This window comes from Geotrypetes seraphini, chromosome 2 (genome assembly GCF_902459505.1).
Source record: "Geotrypetes seraphini chromosome 2, aGeoSer1.1, whole genome shotgun sequence".
NCBI lineage: Eukaryota > Metazoa > Chordata > Amphibia > Gymnophiona > Dermophiidae > Geotrypetes > Geotrypetes seraphini.
In genome coordinates this window covers 354,197,906-354,218,702 of record NC_047085.1, presented here as the reverse complement: position 1 = coordinate 354,218,702, position 20,797 = coordinate 354,197,906, and the positions used below count along the sequence as shown (strand labels likewise).

Sequence of the window (20,797 nt, the reverse complement as noted above, 5' to 3'; positions counted from 1 at the left end):
ATAGAGAGTTATAAAGAGGATTATTTATCTTTAAAACAGATTTTGTTATGGACATTAGGCTACTTACACCATGAGCAGAATTGCAGATATGATTAGTCCTGGATTTGCCACAGAGGTAAGAATTGTTCCTATGAAAGGTGGGAAATCGTTCTGGATCGTTTCTTGAAGGACATCAAACATTCTGTTCTTTCCACTACAAAGCCAAAAATATTCAGATATGGTCTTATTCTGGTGTGCACCAAATTTTCAAAGAACCACAGATGAATTTCTAAATATGGTGTGAACCACAAAACATGTTGCATCTAAAATTTTAAGAAATGTAGAGATGTACAAAACTTGTGATTCATTTAGGGCCTTTTCACCATTTTCAGACAGTTTCCAGTTGATTTCAAATCTTTTTGTTCATTTTTTTAAACGCATGGAAACTGCCATGTGTGTGATGATTGGTAGATCAGCACATCTAAATCAATTGTACCCACACTACTAGCATCGGTTGTTAATACACATTTACCATGTTAGCACATATTATTTTACCACTGGTGCATTTTATGCAATGAGTCCTAGCTGCTAATAATGTGCTGGACATGCACTAATAACTATTATTTTAAGACAGTTAAACAAACTGATTGAGCACTAATATATACATACCTTAATCCAATGGTGTTACAATTCCAGCGCTTAGTGTAGATGTATAACAATTAGGAGCATAAAACAGAAATTCATATCCAAAGTCTTACTGGTTAGTAACATGAGCTATTATTAAGATGTTATTTTGCTGTTAACCCTAGTTATTAGTAACCAGGGGGCACATTTACTAATGGGTGTTAAGCCCTTAAATGCACTTAGCATGGGGAAAAACAGGCTACTGATAAATGCATTAAAGTATTTTGCAGTTTAGTTAGTTAGTTAGTTAGGTGCAATCAACTCATGTTCGAATCCTAGTGACTTGATGAACTACAGATCTAAAAAAAGATCGATTTTGTTCTAGTCTGGTAAGGTCCTCAAGCTTCATCCCCATGGTTGTTTTCAACATGTCTAGCCATCTGATTGCAAGTCGCCATCTTTGCCTGGTTCCTTCGATCTTCCCAAACATGACATCCTTCTCCAATGATCTTTCTCTTCTGATAGTGTGACCAAAATAAGACAGTTATAACTTCATCATTTGGGCTTCGAGTTACATAGCTGGTTTGATCTCTTCCAAAATTGAGTTGTTAGTTCTTCTGGCAGTCGACGGCGTGCATAAAATTCTTCTCCAGCACCAAAGCTCAAATGAGTCAATCTTCTTTCTGTCTTGTTTCCATAGAGGGGCATAATCAAAAGAAACGTCTATGTCTGATTCGGACGCATGGCGCTAGATGCCCAAAGTCGGCAGTGGTAAAATGTCCATTCTTGAAAAATATGACTAGAATATATACATATATTTTTGAAAATCATCTATCTGGATGTCCAGTCCACTGATTGTCCAGACTGCCAGTACATCTATCTTTATACCATATTTTTGACCAAAAATTTGTCTAAGTCCCAAACGTCAAGAACAAGACCATTTTGGATATGGGAGGGGCCAACATTGTGATGGACTGGCCATCCAGACATGGCAACAGAGCACTAAGGCACCTTACAGGGCACTGCTGTGAACTTCACAAAAAGGTGCCACATAAACATCTCACCGGAACGCCCTTATAGGATATGGTGAGCCCCCCAAAACACACAATACCCACCTGTCCACAACCCCAATAGCCTTATGGCTGCAGGTGCCACCTATATGGCTGTAAAATAGGGTTTTGGGGTTTTTGATGGGCCCACATTTTCCACCGTGAATGTAGTGGTTAGAGTGGCTTATGGGCCTGGGTCCTCCTCTCTATGGTTCACTAGCCCATCCCCCTGGCTACTTAAGGCACCTCTATGCAGCTCTACTAGGCTTTCCTATATCAGGTGTTGATGTTTCAGAGACAGGTATGTATGTTTTTATTCTGATATTTGTGGCAGTGTGAGAGGACCAATGATCACTGGGGACGTGTGTGGGGGTCTGTACTTTGTGTCTGCAGTGCTTATCTGGTCACTTTGGATACCTTTTTTGCACTTATACCTGTTTTTACATCGTCTAACTCACAACGTATAAGTTTCATCCAAGAAGTCTCGTGAAACATTCAATTATCCCTGCAGGATGACTAAGACTAGGTCGGCTCATATCCCACCCAAATCCCACCCCAACCACTCCTCCAGATATGCCCCTTTTAGCTCTGGGCACACAGCGGGATTCAGAGGCATAAAAAGTCCCTGAATACATCCAGAAAGCCATTGAATATAGGCTACATCTTAATAACTTTGATTGAAGTATTGATCTGAGGAAGAAGGGGTTTCCTTCGAAAGCTAATCAAAAACTACATTAAGTTAGTGCAATTAAAAAAAGGTATTATTTTTTCCTTTATGTTTTTGTTTTTTTTCTACATATTATCTTTTAACAGTACATTGTGAGTTTGCTTTTGTAGCATGTTCATGAAATTTTTATATGTTATTATTTGTACAGCAGGCTTTTAGGTCATCCAAGTGCCGACTTGGGTGGGCTTTTAGATGCGTTTAGGTTTCGATTATGAGCCCCATAGTGTCCAGCTTTTGCATCAGTAATTGACCACTGAGAAAATGAGTGTGTGGACAAGTCTGATCTTCATTTGGAGTGTTATTTCCTTATCTTTGAATACTTTCTCAGGACAGATAAGGAAAAATGCTTGAGTACCTGAATGTAAACCATTTAGGCTATTAGTGGTATAAATACTAAAAATAAATAAATAAATAAAATAAAGAACAACAAAGTGCTATTCCGCAAAGTATTTCTTCCCTGCTAGTTGCTTCTTTGTTTACAAAAGAGCGCAGAATATTGAAATCCTTTACAACTTCTCTTCTACCACCTTCAAGCACAAAATCTTAATTATTTTCCGTGTTCATGATCTTCATCCTGTTCAGTTCTAATCCCATGTTATGACTTTCGTCTTTGACTACAGCATGCTGCTGGTGATGAGTTATCATCGGTATAGCGGAGGTTGTTTACATTTCGGCAACCAACTTTGAAACCAATGTTCTCTTCTTCCAGATTTGCTTTTTTGAAAATGGCTTTGCAGTAAATGGAAAGGGATCGGGACTTGTATACCGCCTTTTTAAAATTTTAATATAGTTTTACAATCATATAGGTTGAACAGGTAAGGTGACAAGATCCATCCTTGCATGCTGTCACATTTTATTGAAAACCAATGTTGCCATATTCTGCTCTCAATGCATCTTCATTGCTGTTTGCGTGAGGTATTTTTAAAAAACTTTTTCAGGGAGCGTGTCATGAGTGGAGAATGGGCATGGATGACTATGCACTAATAGGTTATCACTGGGTTAACATTGAGGCTGGTACCCAGATGTTATGCAGATACCAACTGACAAAATGCTGGCACCCACATTGCCAACTGGAGAAATTTATGATTGCTTTTAATGCGATTACCGGTAGGTATGCAGTTGCCAACACTGAATACTGCCAGCACTCATATAACTCCCAACTTCTCCCTGGTTCTGCCCCGTGTAACTCCCCTGACCTGCCCAGTTGTGGGTACAGATATTCAGGGGCACTATGCAGTTAAGTGCCATTGAATATAGGCTACATCTTGATAACTTTGATTGAAGTATTGATCTGAGGAAGAAGGGGTTTCCTTCGAAAGCTAATCAAAAACTACATTAAGTTAGTGCAATTAAAAAAAGGTATTATTTTTTCCTTTATGTTTTTGTTTTTTTTTTCTACATATTATCTTTTAACAGTACATTAACTGCATGGGTTAAGGACTGGCTTAGAGGTAGACTTCAAAGGGTGGTAGTAAACGGCACCCCCTCAGAAACAATGGAGGTGATCAGCATCTTCGTAAGTGACTTGGCTAAGGGTCTTCGAGGTAAAATTACGTTATTCGCCGATGACGCCAAACTATGCAACATAGTGGGCGAGAGCACAACAGACAAAAGCACAGTGCCTGACAAAGGCTCAATATCCGACAGTATGACTCATGATCTGCTCCTACTGGAGCATTGGTCAAGGACCTGGCAACTAAGTTTCAATGCCAAAAAATGCAAGGTTATGCACATTGGCAGCAAAAATCCATGCACGCCTTACACCCTGAATAGTGAGACCCTAGCAAGGACTGTAGCAGAACGAGACTTGGGGGTGATCTTTAGTGAAGACATGAATCTGCCAATCAAGTGGAGAAAGCTTCATCCAAAGCTAGACAAATCATGGGTTGTATCCATAGGCGCTTCGTCAGCCGTAAACCCGAGGTTATAATGCCTTTGTACAGATCCATGGTGAGACCCCATCTGGAATACTGTGTACAATTCTGGAGGCCACATTACCACAAAGATGTGCGAAGAGTTGAGTCGGTTCAGAGAATGGCCACCCGGATGGTCTCAGGACTCAAGGATCTCCCGTATGGGGAACGGCTGGATAAGTTGCATCTATATTCACTCGAGGAACGCAGAGAGAGGGGGGACATGATCGAGACGTTCAAATATGTCACGGGCCATATCCAGGTGGAGGAAAATATCTTTTTTCTAAAAGGTCCCATGGCAACAAGAGGGCATCCGTTGAAACTCAGGGGTGACACCAGAAAGTATTTCTTCACCGAAAGAGTGGTTGATCGTTGGAATAGTCTTCCACTGGAGGTGATTGAGGCCAGCAGCATGTCAGATTTTAAGAAAAAATGGGATTGGCGCGTGGGATGTCTTTGGGGAGGGAGTTAGGGGGTGAGACATTGGTATGGGCAGACTAGATGGGCCTTGGCCCTTTTCTGCCGTCAGTTTCTATGTTTCTATGTTTACATTGTTAGTTTGCTTTTGTAGCATGTTCATGAAATTTTTATATGTTATTATTTGTACAGCAGGCAGGGAGGAGAGATCCAGGCACCAGTGCTCTCAAGCCCCAGGAGGGTGAGGAGGAACGGACCAGCTAAACAGCCCTCCTCGCCCCACCGGAGCCACAGACCATGCAACCATTCTAGGCCCCTCCCACCCATCTTCAGGCCTCTTCAATCGACCCTTTAAAGGCCATATGACAGGTAGGCTCTCAGGGCCCTTTCTGTGGCCAAGAGGACCAGAAAGACAGTGAGCAAATTTACTCTAGTTGTTTGTTCACTGCAACCTATAACCTATCAGATTAGCTCCTGATTGGCTCAGGCACATAAGGCCCCTCCCAGTGTACCCAGGATGAACTGGGAGGAGGGAAGGGATGTCATTTTGTCAGGCTCCAACCCAAAAGTGAGCACATGAGTTGACTTCCCTGATATCAGTTCTAAAGATGACTTGGGAAACTCAGTTAAATTCATATGGAAGCATGCAAAATCTGAGTCTGAACCCAAGTCTCAAGTTGTGTATATAAATCTGCATTTAGAAAATTGAGAAGACAGTATCTACTAGGACCTGTCCAGGCTCTAAAATGCTTCCATATTAACTTCATTGTTGCATCTGCCAATAATCCAACACTGGGGTTCTTCCAGAAGTCATTGTAGATAACGTTTCTGTTCCAGGGGCCACAACGGAAGCTCCCCAAATAGCTACCTCAACCAATCCTCTTGGTGAGGAAATGGCAGCAGAGAGAGCTAAATCAGAGGCATATGCCTCCCGCTGCACTTCTGTATCACAGGGGTGGCAGATGAATCTCAGTGCTAAATGACACCCTTTCCAAGATAAGCTCCAAAAAGTTCCAGCCAATGTGCCTGGCTGTCTAAGGCTGCAATCTTCCAATACTGACTGGCTCAGGTGGGGAGTGGAAGTCCGAACCAGAGGGTATGTTCAAGTTTTCCCCTTCTCTTCCCCATTGTAACTAGTGCAGCCATCCTCCTGCTCTCCTCTTCAAGTCACCAAATCTTGACTCTCACAGGTGGTTTGGGACACTCTTCGTCTGGTTTCTCCTCAGAGACTTGTCTGATATGGGTGGCTCTAAAGCATAATCCTCCAAGTCACTGAAACACAAAAGTCCCTCCACCACTACAAGGTGGTGTCCCTTCAGAGGGGTGATCTCCTGCATATTTAAATGGCTTTGAATATTATCTCCTCAGTGGTTTACCAAGGATGGTGTGATAGACGTAGTCTGCCCTGGGTGCAGGCCATAAGGGGGTGCACAGAGCATCTGCAGTCCACATGTACACGGTCGACAGCTCCGCTAGATCCCCGCCCCCTTTGATGTCAACTTTCTGTTCCAGAGCAGGGGACCGGTGGAGCTGACAGCCAAGCATATGCAGACTGTGGCCCTGTAACCGCTTTACACACATCCCCTACCTAGAGTAGGAGAGGAGGTGGTGTGATGGGAGGAAGGGGCACTGCGCCCCAGGTGGCAGCCATGCCATGAACACCACTGTTGACCTCTTAGTAAAAATTTTGAGCATAAATCTAGGCACACAGCCTTAGTAAATCTTCAAAGAAACCGATTTAGGATCCTAACTTACAAAGTTAGGAGCATAAACCCTTTGAATACCATCTCCCATATTTAACCAAAAATAAGTGACTGGGTGCATCTAAATTAGGCTCCTATTTTTAGCATATAGCTTATTTTCTTAAGTCCATCAAAAAGCAGGTACCTAGCAAATCCAGAGACCAATATTCAGATTAGTTTTATTCCTTGTTTTTTAGATTACAAAGGTTAAACGGTAGTCTGTCTATGATTTTTGTATAAACAGTACATCTCAGTCATTTCATAAAAGGTTTTAGAGAGTGCATAAGCACAGTGCTTTCCTCCTGAGAGGTGCTGAAAATTTTTCATAAGCATGAGCAGATAAGCCATAAAATGAAGGAAGTCATAAAGAGAAATAGGCTTGCTACTGTACCTGAATGGCCCGCAGTCAAAAGAAGGCGGGAGGGACATTATGGTATATACCACTGGCAACATACTTAAAAAGAGAATCAGCAATAGCAGCCCCATGTAAAAATTATTCGATTTTGATGCTTTAAAGACACGTTCGTGGGGGACATTAGTGCACATAACAGCCCAGCACTGAAAGTACATGGATGTCAGCAAACGCAGCACATTGATACCAATTAACCCTGGTGCGTAGAAGGATCCCATCCTAGAATCAAAGAGAAATAATAATATTTAATCAAAAGGTAGAAGGTATAAAACTATTCCACGAGAAACAATTTCATTAAGCAATATTCAATGGCCCAGATTCTATAAATGACACCCAGATCAGCGGCGCCTAGCCAATTTCTGTGCAGAACTTAATTTTTTCTAATTGGCTTAATTGGCGTGAAAATTGAAAATGACATTAAAAGGCAAGTAAACATTTAAAAAAAAAAAATGATTAAGGCCTAGATTCACTAAGCGAACCGATCGTGTACCTGTCATTACTGTCAGGGTGTGAGCATGAGCGGTGATCGCCCCCATTTGAATAAGACTGATTGGTGAATCAGTCGGACCTGCCTGAATCGGAAACGGATTGTTACGATTCGGGCAGGTTAGTGAATGTAGCCCTAAGTTCTGCGTGGAAATCAGCACGGCTCCTACCTTACAACAAAGCACCTACCCACTCTAACCTCAAAAGTGGGCGTGGTTAGGGGGGACAGCGTTTTGGCATAGAATGACTTAAGCATTGGTAGGAGTCTGTGTTAGGTGCCCGTAAATTAGGCCTGGCCTAATATACTGGCACCTAACATACCCCCCTTTTACAAAACCGCAATAGCGTTTTTTAGCACAGGCCAGTATGCCGAATGCTCTGCGCTGCTCCTGATGCTCATAGGAACTCTATGCGCTTCAGAAGTAGCACAGCACATTCAGTGCCGCTATTGTGGGTTTATAAAAAGAGGGGGTTAATGCCTACCGGTGTCTAAGTCGAATTAGGCACTGCTAGGTGCGATTCTATAATTAGCCCCTAACTATGACATGCAATAGGAGCTGTTTTCAACAGCACCTACTGATTTAGGCACTGTTTACAGAATCAGGCCTAATGTGCCATTCTGCAAAACTTCCAACGGCTTCACTACTTCAAGTTATAAATTTAAGGTTCATCTCTATTCACAAGGTGCCATAAGCAATCACCTTAAATATACTATTTTTTGGACCTCAGCGGCACCACTGTGTATAAAAAGTTCCACACACACCAACTTCTTCATCGGTCCCTTTTTAAAGTGCTAGTGCTTAATAATATATTCTGGTTTTTTATTTCATTTTAATTAGATTTTAAATAAATAAATAAATATTCATCTTATCAACACGGCTAGGGTTACATATTACTAGCCGTGTTGATAAGATGAGTATTTATTTATTTAAAATCTAATTAAAATAAAATAAAATAAAAAACAGAATAAATTATTAAGCACTTGCACTTTAAAAAGGGACCGATGAAGAAGTTGGTGTGGTTGGCACATTCTGCAAAACTGGCAGTACTTTATGTGCAGCTCTAGGCAATCTGAAGATGGCTCTGTGAAAACTAATTGAGTTGCTCTTAGACATCCATGATTGCCAGGAGGAAGCTGAGCTTACAAAACAAACAACCCCTTCTACTTATCTGGTGAGAACAGACCCTGTTTTAACATTCTTTTTTTAGAACCATCCCGTTAAAAGTGGTAAACCATAGATCACTATGGTTATTAGGGATGGACAACCAGATGTTTTCATTTTGATTCATTTCCCATCTGGTTTCCGAATATGTTCTTTTTAATCATTTTTGGTGGTTATTTGATTTTGCTGGGGAACAAAGCCATTGAGTGTGCCCTCTTTTGAAAGAATTGTATAAACCCAGCTTCCCTTCAAGGTAAGAAGTACCGTTATAAGGTAAACCAATCTTAACTACAAAAACACATTACCAACTAGTTTTTTATAAGATATTGTGAACATTTAGGATTTTTTTGCAAGATCTTCAGAAATGCTTCCCATGGGTTTTCAGTTATGCTCTACAAGATATTATGCATTCAATTCGCCATTTGATCAAGCAAATCTATCTTCAAACCAACTTTACTTCAATAAATAACTTCAATTCTCTAATACATACAGTATGTCTCAAAAACATTTTTACAATGAAATAAACAACAATTAAGTAACTTAGCTTTATAGCTTCTTGTGTTCAGTATCGGGTGCTGAACAAAAGGAAACTAAACACACGGAAGCTATAAAGCTAAGTTACTTACCCCCAACTTCACAAAGCTGAGCGAGCGTTTTTAGCGATGGCCGCCATGGTAACAGCTCCAATGCGCGTCCAAGCTGTCACCGCCTCAGCCAGTGCTAAAAACGCTCGCTCAGCTTTGTAAAGGAGGGGGTTAATTGCTGTTTCTTTCATTCTAAAAATGTTTTTGAGAAGTATGTATTGGAGAATTGAAATTATTTACTGAAGAAGTAATTTATTGAAGAAAAGTTGGTTTGAAGATAAATTTGCTTGATCAAATTACAAACTGAGTGCACAATATCTTGTGGAGCATAATTGAGAACCCATGGGAAGCAATTCTGAAGATCTAACAAAAAATCCTAAATATTTATATTATAAGAAACTAGTCGGTTCTGTACTTTTATAGTTAAGATTGATTCTTTTGAAATAGGGCACACTATTTGTAAAACATATGCATAATGCATGCTCCTTTTCCAATAGTATGCACATGTGCAATGTTCACGCATGAACAATGGTTCCTTCAAGCACAATGGTGCACTCTTTCAAAAGAGCACGCACTATTATCAGCAAAGAAAAATATAAATGTTTGTGTTTTTTTCTGCAAACGTTCAGGTTTTAATAACATACAACAGCAGCCCATCCTGAATGCTTACATGCAGGCAAAATATGTTTTAAGACAGCAAAAAAAAAAAAAAAAAGAAACAAATAGGATCAACCAAGCACCATTGGCCCAGGTCCTTGCCACCCATTTTATTGATAAAGTCCAAAAAATTAGAGATTCCTTTTCACAGTTAGGCCACACCAATAACAATCCTACTTCTCTCAGCCCCACAGATTTCACTAATGCAAACACTTCAACAAATCTCTCCTTCTCTAAGTGCTCTCAGTTCACTCTTCCAATCCTGCAGCATATCCAAAGATGCTTTAATTCACTAAATATAAAAGGGACCAACACAGAAGTTATTCTACCTTTCCTCCTGAAATGATTCTTTTCCATTTTTGGTTCATACATCACGGACTTGGTTAGATCTAGTTTAACCTCAGAAACCCTACCTAAAATCTGGAAACAAGCAATCATTCATCCGATCATTAAGGACCATAAAACTAGCATCTAAGAAATTTCAAACTACCGCCCTATAGCTAATATACCTTTTCTTGCTAAGCTTACTGAAAAAAATTATTTTCCACCAAATCTCAGACTTTGCGAAAAAAGCAAAGGCTTTACATCCCCAATCAAACTGGTTTTTGCCAGCACCACTCCAATGAACTTTCACTTTTAGGCCTAACTACAAAAATATTCTACCATCTCGATCACCATCAGTCAGCCCTTCTTATCTCTTTAGATCTTTCTTCTGCAGTTGATACCATCGACCATAACTTGCTATTAACACGTCTTCACGAAATTGGTATAACGGGTCAGGTCATGGACTTGTTTCTTTTTTTTTTTTTCAGAAAGGTCATCAGAGATAATATTTAATGGAAAATCTTCTGAGTCTTTCACACATAAGCACAGTATTTCGCAAGGCTCCATCCTATCACTGTTGCTCTTTGATATATTTATGGCCTCTCTTCTAACTCTAGCTCAGTCTATTGGATTCACCACGTTCACTTACATAAACGATGTGCAATTGATCCATTCAATTTATTTAAATGACCCAGAAGAAGTAGCATCCATTAATCAGAAATTGGAAAAAATTAAAACATGGTTAGACACAAATAGGCTGTCCCTCAATATCACTAAATCAAAATTAATGATCTTTCCTTTCAAAGATGGATTAGCTTTACAGGCCCCCTTAAAACTTGAGTCCCTACCAATCAAAATTGCATTACATTAGTAATTTCTATTCCGCCATTACCTTGCGGTTCAAGGCGGATTACATCCAAACTAAAACAAGAATTACATTTCAACTTGAAGTAATAGATTAAACGATGAGATAAAATTTTAAGGGAGAATTATGGGTTTTAGATAATGTTTGGTAAGTAGAAAAATTAGAGAGTACTAAGGGCTTATAGAGTGTTGGATGTTGGGTTAGGATTGTTGTGCTGGATAGGTTTAACGTGTTTTTTGAAGAGTACTTTAAAGCTACTAGGGTTTACCTTTGACAGTAAGTTTACTTACCATACTCATATTAGTACAATTGTTCAGAAATGCTTTCATCGACTTAGAATGATTTGCTCTCTTTCAAAACTACTTGAACTTGCTTCTTTGAATACTTTGATCCACTCTCTTGTGATTTCTTGCATAGACTACTGTAACACCCTTTACAAGGCATAACAAAAAAGGAAATAAGATGCCTCCAGATTGTGCAGAACACAGCCATCAAAAATTATCTTTAACACAAAAAAGTATGATCATATTTCCTCTCTTCTATTTAAAGCACACTGGCTACCTGTTGAACATAGAATCTGCTACAAAATCCTACTTCTAAACTTTAAAATCCGTTCGCGTAACCAGTCAGAATTCATTGATAGACTTTTAATCCCTTATAGCCCATCAAAATCACTTCATTCTATGTCACAAAATCTCCTCACCATACTTTCTTTAAAGGTAATCAACACCTTCAGAGGGTCGTGGACACTTGGAATGCGCTGCCGGAGGAAGTGGTCGGGCAGAGTACGGTACAGGGATTCAAACAGGGATTGGACGGATTCCTGAGGGATAAAGGGATCGTGGGATACTGAGAGAAGTATCCAGGAAATAAGTATAGAATCCCGACCAGATCGTGCATGTGCAAAACCGGAGGGTTAGGACTTCGATGGGAAGATAGGACTTCAATGGGAAACCAGGGTGGCAAGGGGGCCCCTTCTGGTGATTCAGACAGGTGACCTGTTTGGGCCGCCGCGGGAGCGGACTGCTGGGCATGATGGACCTATGGTCTGACCCGGCGGAGGCACTGCTTATGTTCTTATGTTCTTATGTTCTAATAATTTTGCTGTCACCGCACCCTCCCTCTGGAACTTGCTGCCCAATTACTTAAACGTAGAGTCCACACTAAGCCAATTTAAATCCAAGCTAAAAACCTTTTTGTTCCAGGATGCGTTTGGACAATAATTTTTTTTTTTTTAATTTATTTATTCAGTTTTCTATACCGTTCTCCCAGGGGAGCTCAGAACGGTTTTACATGCATTTATTCAAGTACTCAAGCAGTTTTCCCTCTCTGTCCCGGTGAGCTCACAATCTATCTAACATACCTGGGGCAATGGGGGGATTAAGTGACTTGCCCAGGGTCACAAGGAGCAGCGTGGATTTGAACCCACAACCTCAGGGTGCTAAGGCTGTAGCTTTAACCACTGCTCATCTGTTCTTGTTCCCTTCTTATTGTTTTTACCTTCTCTGTGCTCTTTTTTCCAAAGATTGTAGTTCTTGTCCCCTTCCCACAAATGATGAAATGGTTCAGATAGGCTGGTGTTCAAGTTCAATTTATTTAATATACCGCAAATGTAAAACCAAAGGTAAATCTAAGTGGTTTACAATCGAGGTTGGTGGAAAGGGGGAGCACATAGAAATACCAGACTTGCAAAGGGGGCAAGAAAGGCAGGCCAGGGAGGTGAAAGACTAGATCGGACTGGGCAGAAGTGAAGGGTAAGAATTAAAGACTCAGGGAAGGAGTGCCACAGTGAGAGATGCTGGCCTGCAGGAGATGGGGGATGAAGAGTGCAAGACGAAGGAAATAGGGAAGTGAGAAGCTGGACATGGGGAGGGAAAGAGACAAAGAAATGTTGAAGGAAGGGGGGAATAGATATACACAGGTGTGATGGAGGAAGGGAGGCGAGAGGGAAGAGATGTATACATGGCTGGATGGAAGGGAAGAGATTTTGCACAGAGATGAGAGCAGGGAATGGGTAAAGAGCTGGAGGAGATAGCACACATGGGTGGAGGGCAGGGGAAGAGAAGAGGTGGTACACATGGATGGAGGGAAAGGAAGGAGAGTGGGAGGATATGGTGCACATAGATGGATGACAGGAGAAGGGAAAGGAAGAGAGTGGGAGGAGATGGAAAAGTAGGTGTGAGGAGGCAGAAAAATAGAAGAAAGCAGTATGTAAAAAATTAGTGAAATATTAGTGCCAAAGATTGGTGTAAGGCAGAAAGTTAAGAAAGGAAAGGAAAAAAAAAATGGAGAGGAGGCTTTGGAAACAGAATTAAGAGCTCAGACAGAGGGAAGGCCAGACAAAGTGAGTACAATATGGTTAGAAAAATAAAATTACCAGACAAAAAGATAGGAACAATAATTTTATTTTCAGTGTAGTCTAGTAAATAAAAATATGTGAGTTTTGAGTATTTACATTTGCTGTCGTATTTTGAACTGTACACAAAGAAATGCATATTTTCTGTTTCTCTGGTGGTACAGTGCATTCACAATCTGGCATCTTAGAAAAGAGCCTTTGCTAACTATGTGCAACCCAGAGGTGTAGCCAGCCACCCAAAGTGGGTGGGCACAAGAATCCCATCCCCCTGCTCAACATCATTCCTTCCACTTTACCCCACCCCTCCCCAGGTGACCAACCACCTCTGAATTCCTCTTCCTTGTCTTCATACCTTTTTGACTCTGCCGTGCTTTGTCAGCAGCAAGCAGCAATTCATATGCATTGCCCAGAAGGGCCCAGAGCATTCCCTCTGACCTGGAACCATTTATGAGGAAACAAGCAATTATTTATTTATTTATATTCCACATATCCTACAATTCTAAGCAGATTACAAATTGTTCAGGTAATCAAGCAATTTTCCCTATCTGTCCCGGCAGGCTCACATTCTATTTAATGTACCTGGAGCACTGGGGGATTAAGTGACTTGCCCAGGGTCACAAGGAGCAGTGCAGGATTTGAACCCACACCCCCAGGGTGCTGGGACTGTAGCTCTAACCACTGCACTACACACTCCCACTTATGTCAGAAGGAAGGCTCTGGTCTCTTGTGAGCAGAGAGTATTAGTTGCTGGCAAAGCATTGCATAGCTGAAAAGGCATGGAGGGGGTTGGGGTGGAGCTGAGAGATGCCGGAATGCCTGCAGGGGAAGGGGAGGAAGAGATGTTGGGTGTCTTCAGCTGGCCCCGCTAGCCACATCAGAGATGTGCCACTTATGGGTGGGCCTGTGACCAGAGGCATAGCAAGGGTGAGAGGCGCCTGGGGTGGTGGTGCCCCTCCCTCACCCTCTTCTCCACCACACACCTCCCTGTCCCCTTCCCTGCCCCCTCCTGCCACACGCATGCTGCTTCCCTTCCCCTGTACCTCTGTAACATTCCTGGTGCGAGCAGCAACCCCCAAGCTGCTGTCACGCCAGCGTTTTGTTTGTTTGGTCACTAATTCTGTATTTGAAGAGGAGCTAGCTATGTCCTGCATGTATGACCGAGAACAGGTGTTCTGGAGGAATTGGTCAACATATGCATTGGTCAATGTCACAGTCCTATGTAGGAAGATATATGGAGGATATCCTTCAGCCTTTATGGATCCAAAACAGCTCCCACTTAAAAAATTAGTGAAGACCATCTCAACAGTAGCCTGTGTTAATAACGTCCCCCTTAATCATATGCATGACTCTCCTGTCAATCATATCTGGAAATTAATAACTTCCCCCTTAATCGAATACATGACTGTCCTGTCAATCATATCTGAATTTTTTTTTTTAAGTATCAAATAAAAACCTGGCAAATCTACTCCACAGAATGTACAGCCCTCTTTGGAGACCATAATTGCTATGAAGGCAATCACTGGTTCTGAGCATTGCCAACATTAACTAATATTAGAGGTGGCACGAATGTTTCTGAAAGGAAATGCATAACTACATATGAGACTGTATTATAATTCCCAAAGGCACAATCTATATAGCATGCTGACAACTACTGCTGATAATTTACTGCTCTTTTGATAGAAGAGGTAATAAGCATTCTGCGGTGCCCCTCGGATCATGTGTTTTTCCTCATTGCTTCCATTGCTTGGGTGGCTGGAAAGGCTTGCTTAAGGCTTATATACCTCTCTATGAGCTATTGCCTTGTTATCTTAGTTCATTGCTTGCTAACTTAAATGCCTGCACTGCTTGCATTCAACGGTTTACTGGGCTATACTTCAAAATGACAGGCATGCGGTCGAGCCAGTCCTGCACGCACAGCAATGCTCTGATATTTTTTATATATGACTAAATGGCCATCCCAAGAGACATCTGTGCCATAAAGTGTTACGGTTCAGCATGCAATAAACTAACCCTGTTGATCCAGAGGAGAGATTTACGTGGATGATCTATGGAAATTAAAAATATATTATGCTATGCTGTGCTTTGCTCTGCTAATATGTAGATTCATTTCTATCTCACTCGTAGTCTACCTTTGTCTGATGAAAACTAAAGGATACCAAGTGTATTTGCTATAAGTGCTTTAGAGTTCTGAATATGAGAGTAGCGCTCTCTCTCCTCAGCCCCCTTCATCAGTCCAGGTCTCCTCTTGCTCCTCCTTTAGCCCCAGTCCACAATAGTGATGGTTGTATTCTTCCTTACAATCACCCTTATCCATACCAGTGACACTCTCCAACATTCTCATAATCTCCACACTCTACCCTGCTCTCCCTCCCTTCTGTATAAGAGGGAGTGGAAAATATGAAAAAGGATCTGCAAAAGTTAGAGGAATGGTCTGATGTCTGGCAACTAAAATTCAATGCAAAGAAATGCAGAGTAATGCATTTGGGGATTAATAATCGGAAGGAACCGTATATGCGGGGAGCTGAGAAGCTGATATGCACGGACGGGGTGATAGTGTCTGAAGATCTAAAGGCGAAAAAACTGTTTGACAAGGCGGTGGCTGCTGCCAGAAGGATGCTGGGCTGTAAAAAGAAAGGCTTAGACAGTAGAAGGAAGAAGGTGTTGATGAACCTGTACAGGTCATTGGTGAGGCCCCACTTAAGAGTATTGTGTTCAGTTTTGGAGACTGTATCTGGCGAAGGACGAAGCGGTCCAGAGGAGGGCAATGAAAATGATAGGAGGCTTGTGCCAGAAGACGTATGAGGAGAGACTGGAAGCCCTGAATATGTATACCTTAGAGGAAAGAAGGGACAGGGGAGATATGACTCACATATTCAAATACTTGAAGGGTATTAACATAGAACAAAATCTTTTCCAGAGAAAGGAAAATGGTAAAACCAGAGGACATAATTTGAGGTTGAGGGGTGGTAGATTCAAGAGCAATGTTAGGAAATTCTACTTTACGGAGAGGGTGGTGGATGGCTGGAATGTGCTCCTGAAAGAGGTGGTGGAGAGGAAAACAGTGACAGAGTTCAAAGAAGCGTGGGATGAACACAGAGGATCTAGAATCAGAAAATAATATTAAATATTGAACTAAGGCCAGTACTGTGCAGACTTGCATGGTCTGTGTCTCTCTGTATATGGCCATTTGGGAGAGGATGGGCTGGGGAGGGCTTCAATGGCTGGGAGGATGTAGATGGGCTGGAGTCGGTTTTGACGGAGATTTCGGCAGTTGGAACCCAAGCACAGTACCGGGAAGAGCTTTGGATTCTTGCCCAGAAATAGCTAAGAAGAAAAAATTTAAAAATTTTAAATTGAATCAAGTTGGGCAGACTGGATGGACCAGTCGGGTCTTTATCTGCCGTCATCTACTATGTTATTATGTTCATACTCTTCTGCACTCTCCTCATTTACAGAGACCCCCCCATCCCTTATTCTACTTTCTTCCCCTTTCCTGTGATGATCACTCTACCCTGCTTTTCCCCCTGCTCTTCATACTTACCTGCATCCTCTTATGACAGTACCATCATTCTTCCTTTCTCACCCCTTTCTGTGATGATCCTTCTACCCTGTTCGTTCCTTGTGATACTTTTTTATATTCCCGTGACCCCTCTTCTAAGACAGTGATGCTCCATCTTATTTTTTACTTCCCTATCCATTCCTATGATGATCCTCCTCAGTGCCAATCTGATGATCTTTTAACTTATTCCCCCGCTGGTGAAACTTCTTCACACTTACACCTTCAGGATCCTACATTTTGCCACAGCTTATGGTAAAAAGGAAGAGGCCTATAAACCCTGGAAAGGGAGGGATATTACTACTACTATCACTAGGAAGACAACAGGCTTGTAGAGGTCTTACTGAGAGAGGAAATGGCATGAGGAAATGAAAGTATCACTGAGGAAAGAGGGGCAAAGTGAGAGGCATAATTATTCAGCCAGTGAAGGACAGCAGTATTTTGGCTGTCACTGATTTTATGCCCAGATATTCAGTGCTGGGCCATTTATGGGCACTGGCTTTGAATATCCGGTATGTGTGGCTGACTGCCACTTATCCTTTTAAGTGTGATACTCAGCATTTAACTGCATAAATTAAATGGACAAAAATAGGACTGGGTTTTATGTGGTCCTATTTATCCAGTTAACTTATACCATTAAGTGCTGAATATCAGCACTTAATCTCATGCAGTAAGTGCTAAATCTAGCCCTAGACCACCCACAAGATAGGCAGCTTTGAGTCTAGTGGTTAGCACTAATATTCAAGTTCAAGTTCAATTCATTTGATATACCGCCAATATAAGACCAAAGTTAAAATCTAAACGGTTTACAATAAAATAAGGGGGCGGGGATACCCCCCCCCCCACCCACACACACACACACAAAACCTGTAGACTGCCAATAACATTACGAACATCACTGGAACATGTGGGAAGAAACCCTAAGGGAAGATTACAATAAAATCAAAAGGGAAGGGAAAGAAAAGAAAAGGGCGAGGTAGAACCATAAGGAGGATTTGGATAAAATACTCTTGTTCAGTAATGGTCTCATTCATTGAAAGCAAAAGAAACCTATATACTATGGTGCTCATAATCGAAATGAAAATATGTCTAAAACTCTGCCTAAATTGGCACTTGGACAAGTCGTCAAAGTGCCGATAATTGAACCGGGTTTTAGACGTATCTAAAATCAACTTAGGCCTTTTCAGTGCTGATGTATGCCCAGAGCTAAAAGGGATGTTTTAGGAGGAGTGGTGAGGGTGGGATTTGGGTGGGGCATGGGCCGACCTAGACTTAGTCGTACTACAAGTATAATAGAAAGTTTAATGAAGCTGCCTAGACGGAACTTATATGTAGCGATTTAGGCGATGTAAAAACAGGTCTAAGTGCCCAGAAGGTATTCAAAGTGACCAGAAATCCACTGTACTGTAGAGACAAAGTTCAGACCCCCACACATTCCCCCAGTGATCACTGACACCCCCCCACCGCCATAAAAATTGGAATAAAAACTTTATATATCTGCCTCCAGAACATCAGCACCTGGCATTGAAAAGCCTAGTAGAGCTGCACAGAGGTGGCTGAAGTAGTCTTGGGGGTGGGCTAGTGAATCATAGAGAGGAGGACCAAGCCCATAAGCCAGTCTAATCACTACATTCATGGTGAAACATGTGCACCCCCCCAAAAAAAAACCCCAAACCCTACTGTACTACCATATAGGTGCCACCTGCAGCCATAAGGGCTATTGGGGTTATAGACAGGTGGGTCTAGTAGGTTTTGGGGGGCTCACCATGAGCTATAATGGAGTTGTGGTGAGATGTTTATATGGCACCCTTTTTGTGAAGGTCGCAGCAGTGTCCTGTAAGGTGTCCCACTACTGTGCTGCCATATCTAGGTGTCCAGTCCATCACTTTGCTGGCCCCTCTCACGTCCAAATGGTCTTGTTCTAGGCATTTTTGACTTGGACAAATTTTTGGATGAGAGTGGGGTATAAAGATAGATGACTTAGCAGTATGGACGATTAAACGGCTGAATGTATAATTAGACGATTCTCAAAAAAAAAATATTTTGGACGCATTTTTCGAGAATGGACTTTAGGCACTACCGACTTTGGGCGACTAGTGACTTAGGCCCAAAACGGACTTAGATGTTTCTTTTGATTCTGGCCCTCTACATGCCTCTGAAAAATAATAGGCTTTTAATTGAGCTTTAAAAGTTGGAAAACAACTTTCAGTGCAAAGATATAGGGGAAGAGAGTTTCAGAGAGTGGGAGTAGAGGATCAAAATGTCTGCTTACCAGATCATTCCTTGATTGAAGACCAAACCCAGCACATTTCCACTGATATCAAATTCACCATAAGAAGGCTAAGAGAAAGAAAATTTGAAAGAAAAGTAATACAGGAGAATAGTTAATGTTTTCTGATATGTATTTTTTCACTTTTATTTGACCCCCATTTATCAAGCTGCATTAGGGTTTTTTATCGCAGGCTGCGCCGATAAGAGTTCCAACACTCATATATTTGCTTTGAGCATTGGAACTTTTACCGCAGTGACCCGCAATAAAAATAACTAATGCGGCTTGATAAAAGGGAACCTTTGTCTTTTAAAGTAAATTACAAAAAACTAAGGGGTTCAAAATTTTAAAAAAGTCTAAAAAGTGGCCTAAATGGCTACTTGGACGATCAAAAAGCCTGATCGTCCAAGCACCCATTATCAAAGCTGTTTTTAGATGTATCTAAAACCAGCTTAGGCCTTTCCCCTGCCACTAAACGCACAGAGAGAAAAGAGGCGTGTTTAGAGGAGATGAAAAGGCGGGCGGTGGGCGGAAGGTGGGCCGACCTACATCTAGGTGTGCAGCAGATATAACCAAAACCTTAGGCAGGTTGCCTAGTCGGCACTTATACGTTTTGACTTAGACGAAGTCAAAACAGGTCTAAGTGCCGAAAAAGGGGCCACTGAGCTGATCGTGGCTGCTGCGATCAGCTCAGCGGCCCCAGCAACCTGCCGGGTTGGGCCCATGAGCCTAAAGCTCTGCCCACAGGAGGGGCCTAAGGCTCCCGGGCCTATTCTGGTTGGCCCAGGCGCCTTAGGCTCCACCTGTGGGCGGGGTTTTAGCCGCCTGGGCCAATCCGGCCCCATTCTGGAGCCGGTTGGCCTGACAGCCGGGCAGGCTTGGCACCCGTCCGTCTGGCCAACATTTAACAGGTTTGGGGGAGTGGGATTGGGGGTGGGTCGTCAGGTCAGCGGGGGGGTCGCGGGCCGGCGGGGGGGAGCCGATCGGGGGTTCTAGGGAGCGGTCGTTGGGGGGGTTGTGTCGAGGACAGGAGGGCCTGGGATCCCTCCTGCCTGTATTGTAGTGGGGGGTGGGGACTAGGGGGTCCGCCTGGGCAGGATGGATTGGGCTCCCTCCTGCTTGATCTTGCAGGGGGTGGGGGCAAGAGGCCAGGAGTGCTTGGGCTCCCTCCTGGCCGGTTCGGACTCGTGAGGGGGGGTTGGTGATTGCGGGGCAGGAGGGCTTGGGTTCCCTCCTGCCCTGAACGTAATCGGGGGGAGGGGTTGGGGATCGCGGGGCAAGAGGGCTTGGGCTCCCTCTTGCCCAATCTTCATTGGGGGTTCAGGGGTGCTGCGGGGCAAGAGGGCTTGGGCTACCTCTTGCCCCGATGTCGTCGGGGGTGCTGCGGGGCAAGAAGGCTTGGACTCCCTCTTGCCCCGATGTCGTGGGGGGGGGGTGGATTCTGTAACCGGTGTTGTTTTTGACAGACACCGGTTACAGAATCCAGCTTTTAGGTGAAGGACTGGCTCCTCCTTCGCCTAAAAGCCCTTGTGTTGGACGTTTGGGGCTTAGGCATTTTTTTGGTTCATTATGGGGTATAAGTGTAGACGTAGTAGTGGTCTGGGCGTTTAAACAGCTGAATGTAGAGGCAGGCCATTATTTTAAAAAAAACTCCTTTTGGATGTTTTTTTTGAT

General features: G+C 42.5%; 1 protein-coding gene across 3 annotated transcripts in view; it reads right to left on the bottom strand.

Annotated features, from left to right (window-relative positions):
* TMC2 (transmembrane channel like 2) overlaps window positions 1–20,797 on the bottom strand; it is a 124,614-nt gene that overhangs the window by 29,816 nt on the left and 74,001 nt on the right. For all 3 annotated transcript variants that reach the window (XM_033930413.1, XM_033930414.1, XM_033930415.1), the window contains 3 exons: window positions 19,127–19,194; window positions 6,843–7,082; window positions 68–193 (listed from right to left, as the gene is read on the bottom strand). In XM_033930413.1, the coding sequence (XP_033786304.1) occupies window positions 68–193; window positions 6,843–7,082; window positions 19,127–19,194 (434 nt within the window). The remainder of the gene's footprint in view (window positions 1–67; window positions 194–6,842; window positions 7,083–19,126; window positions 19,195–20,797) is intronic.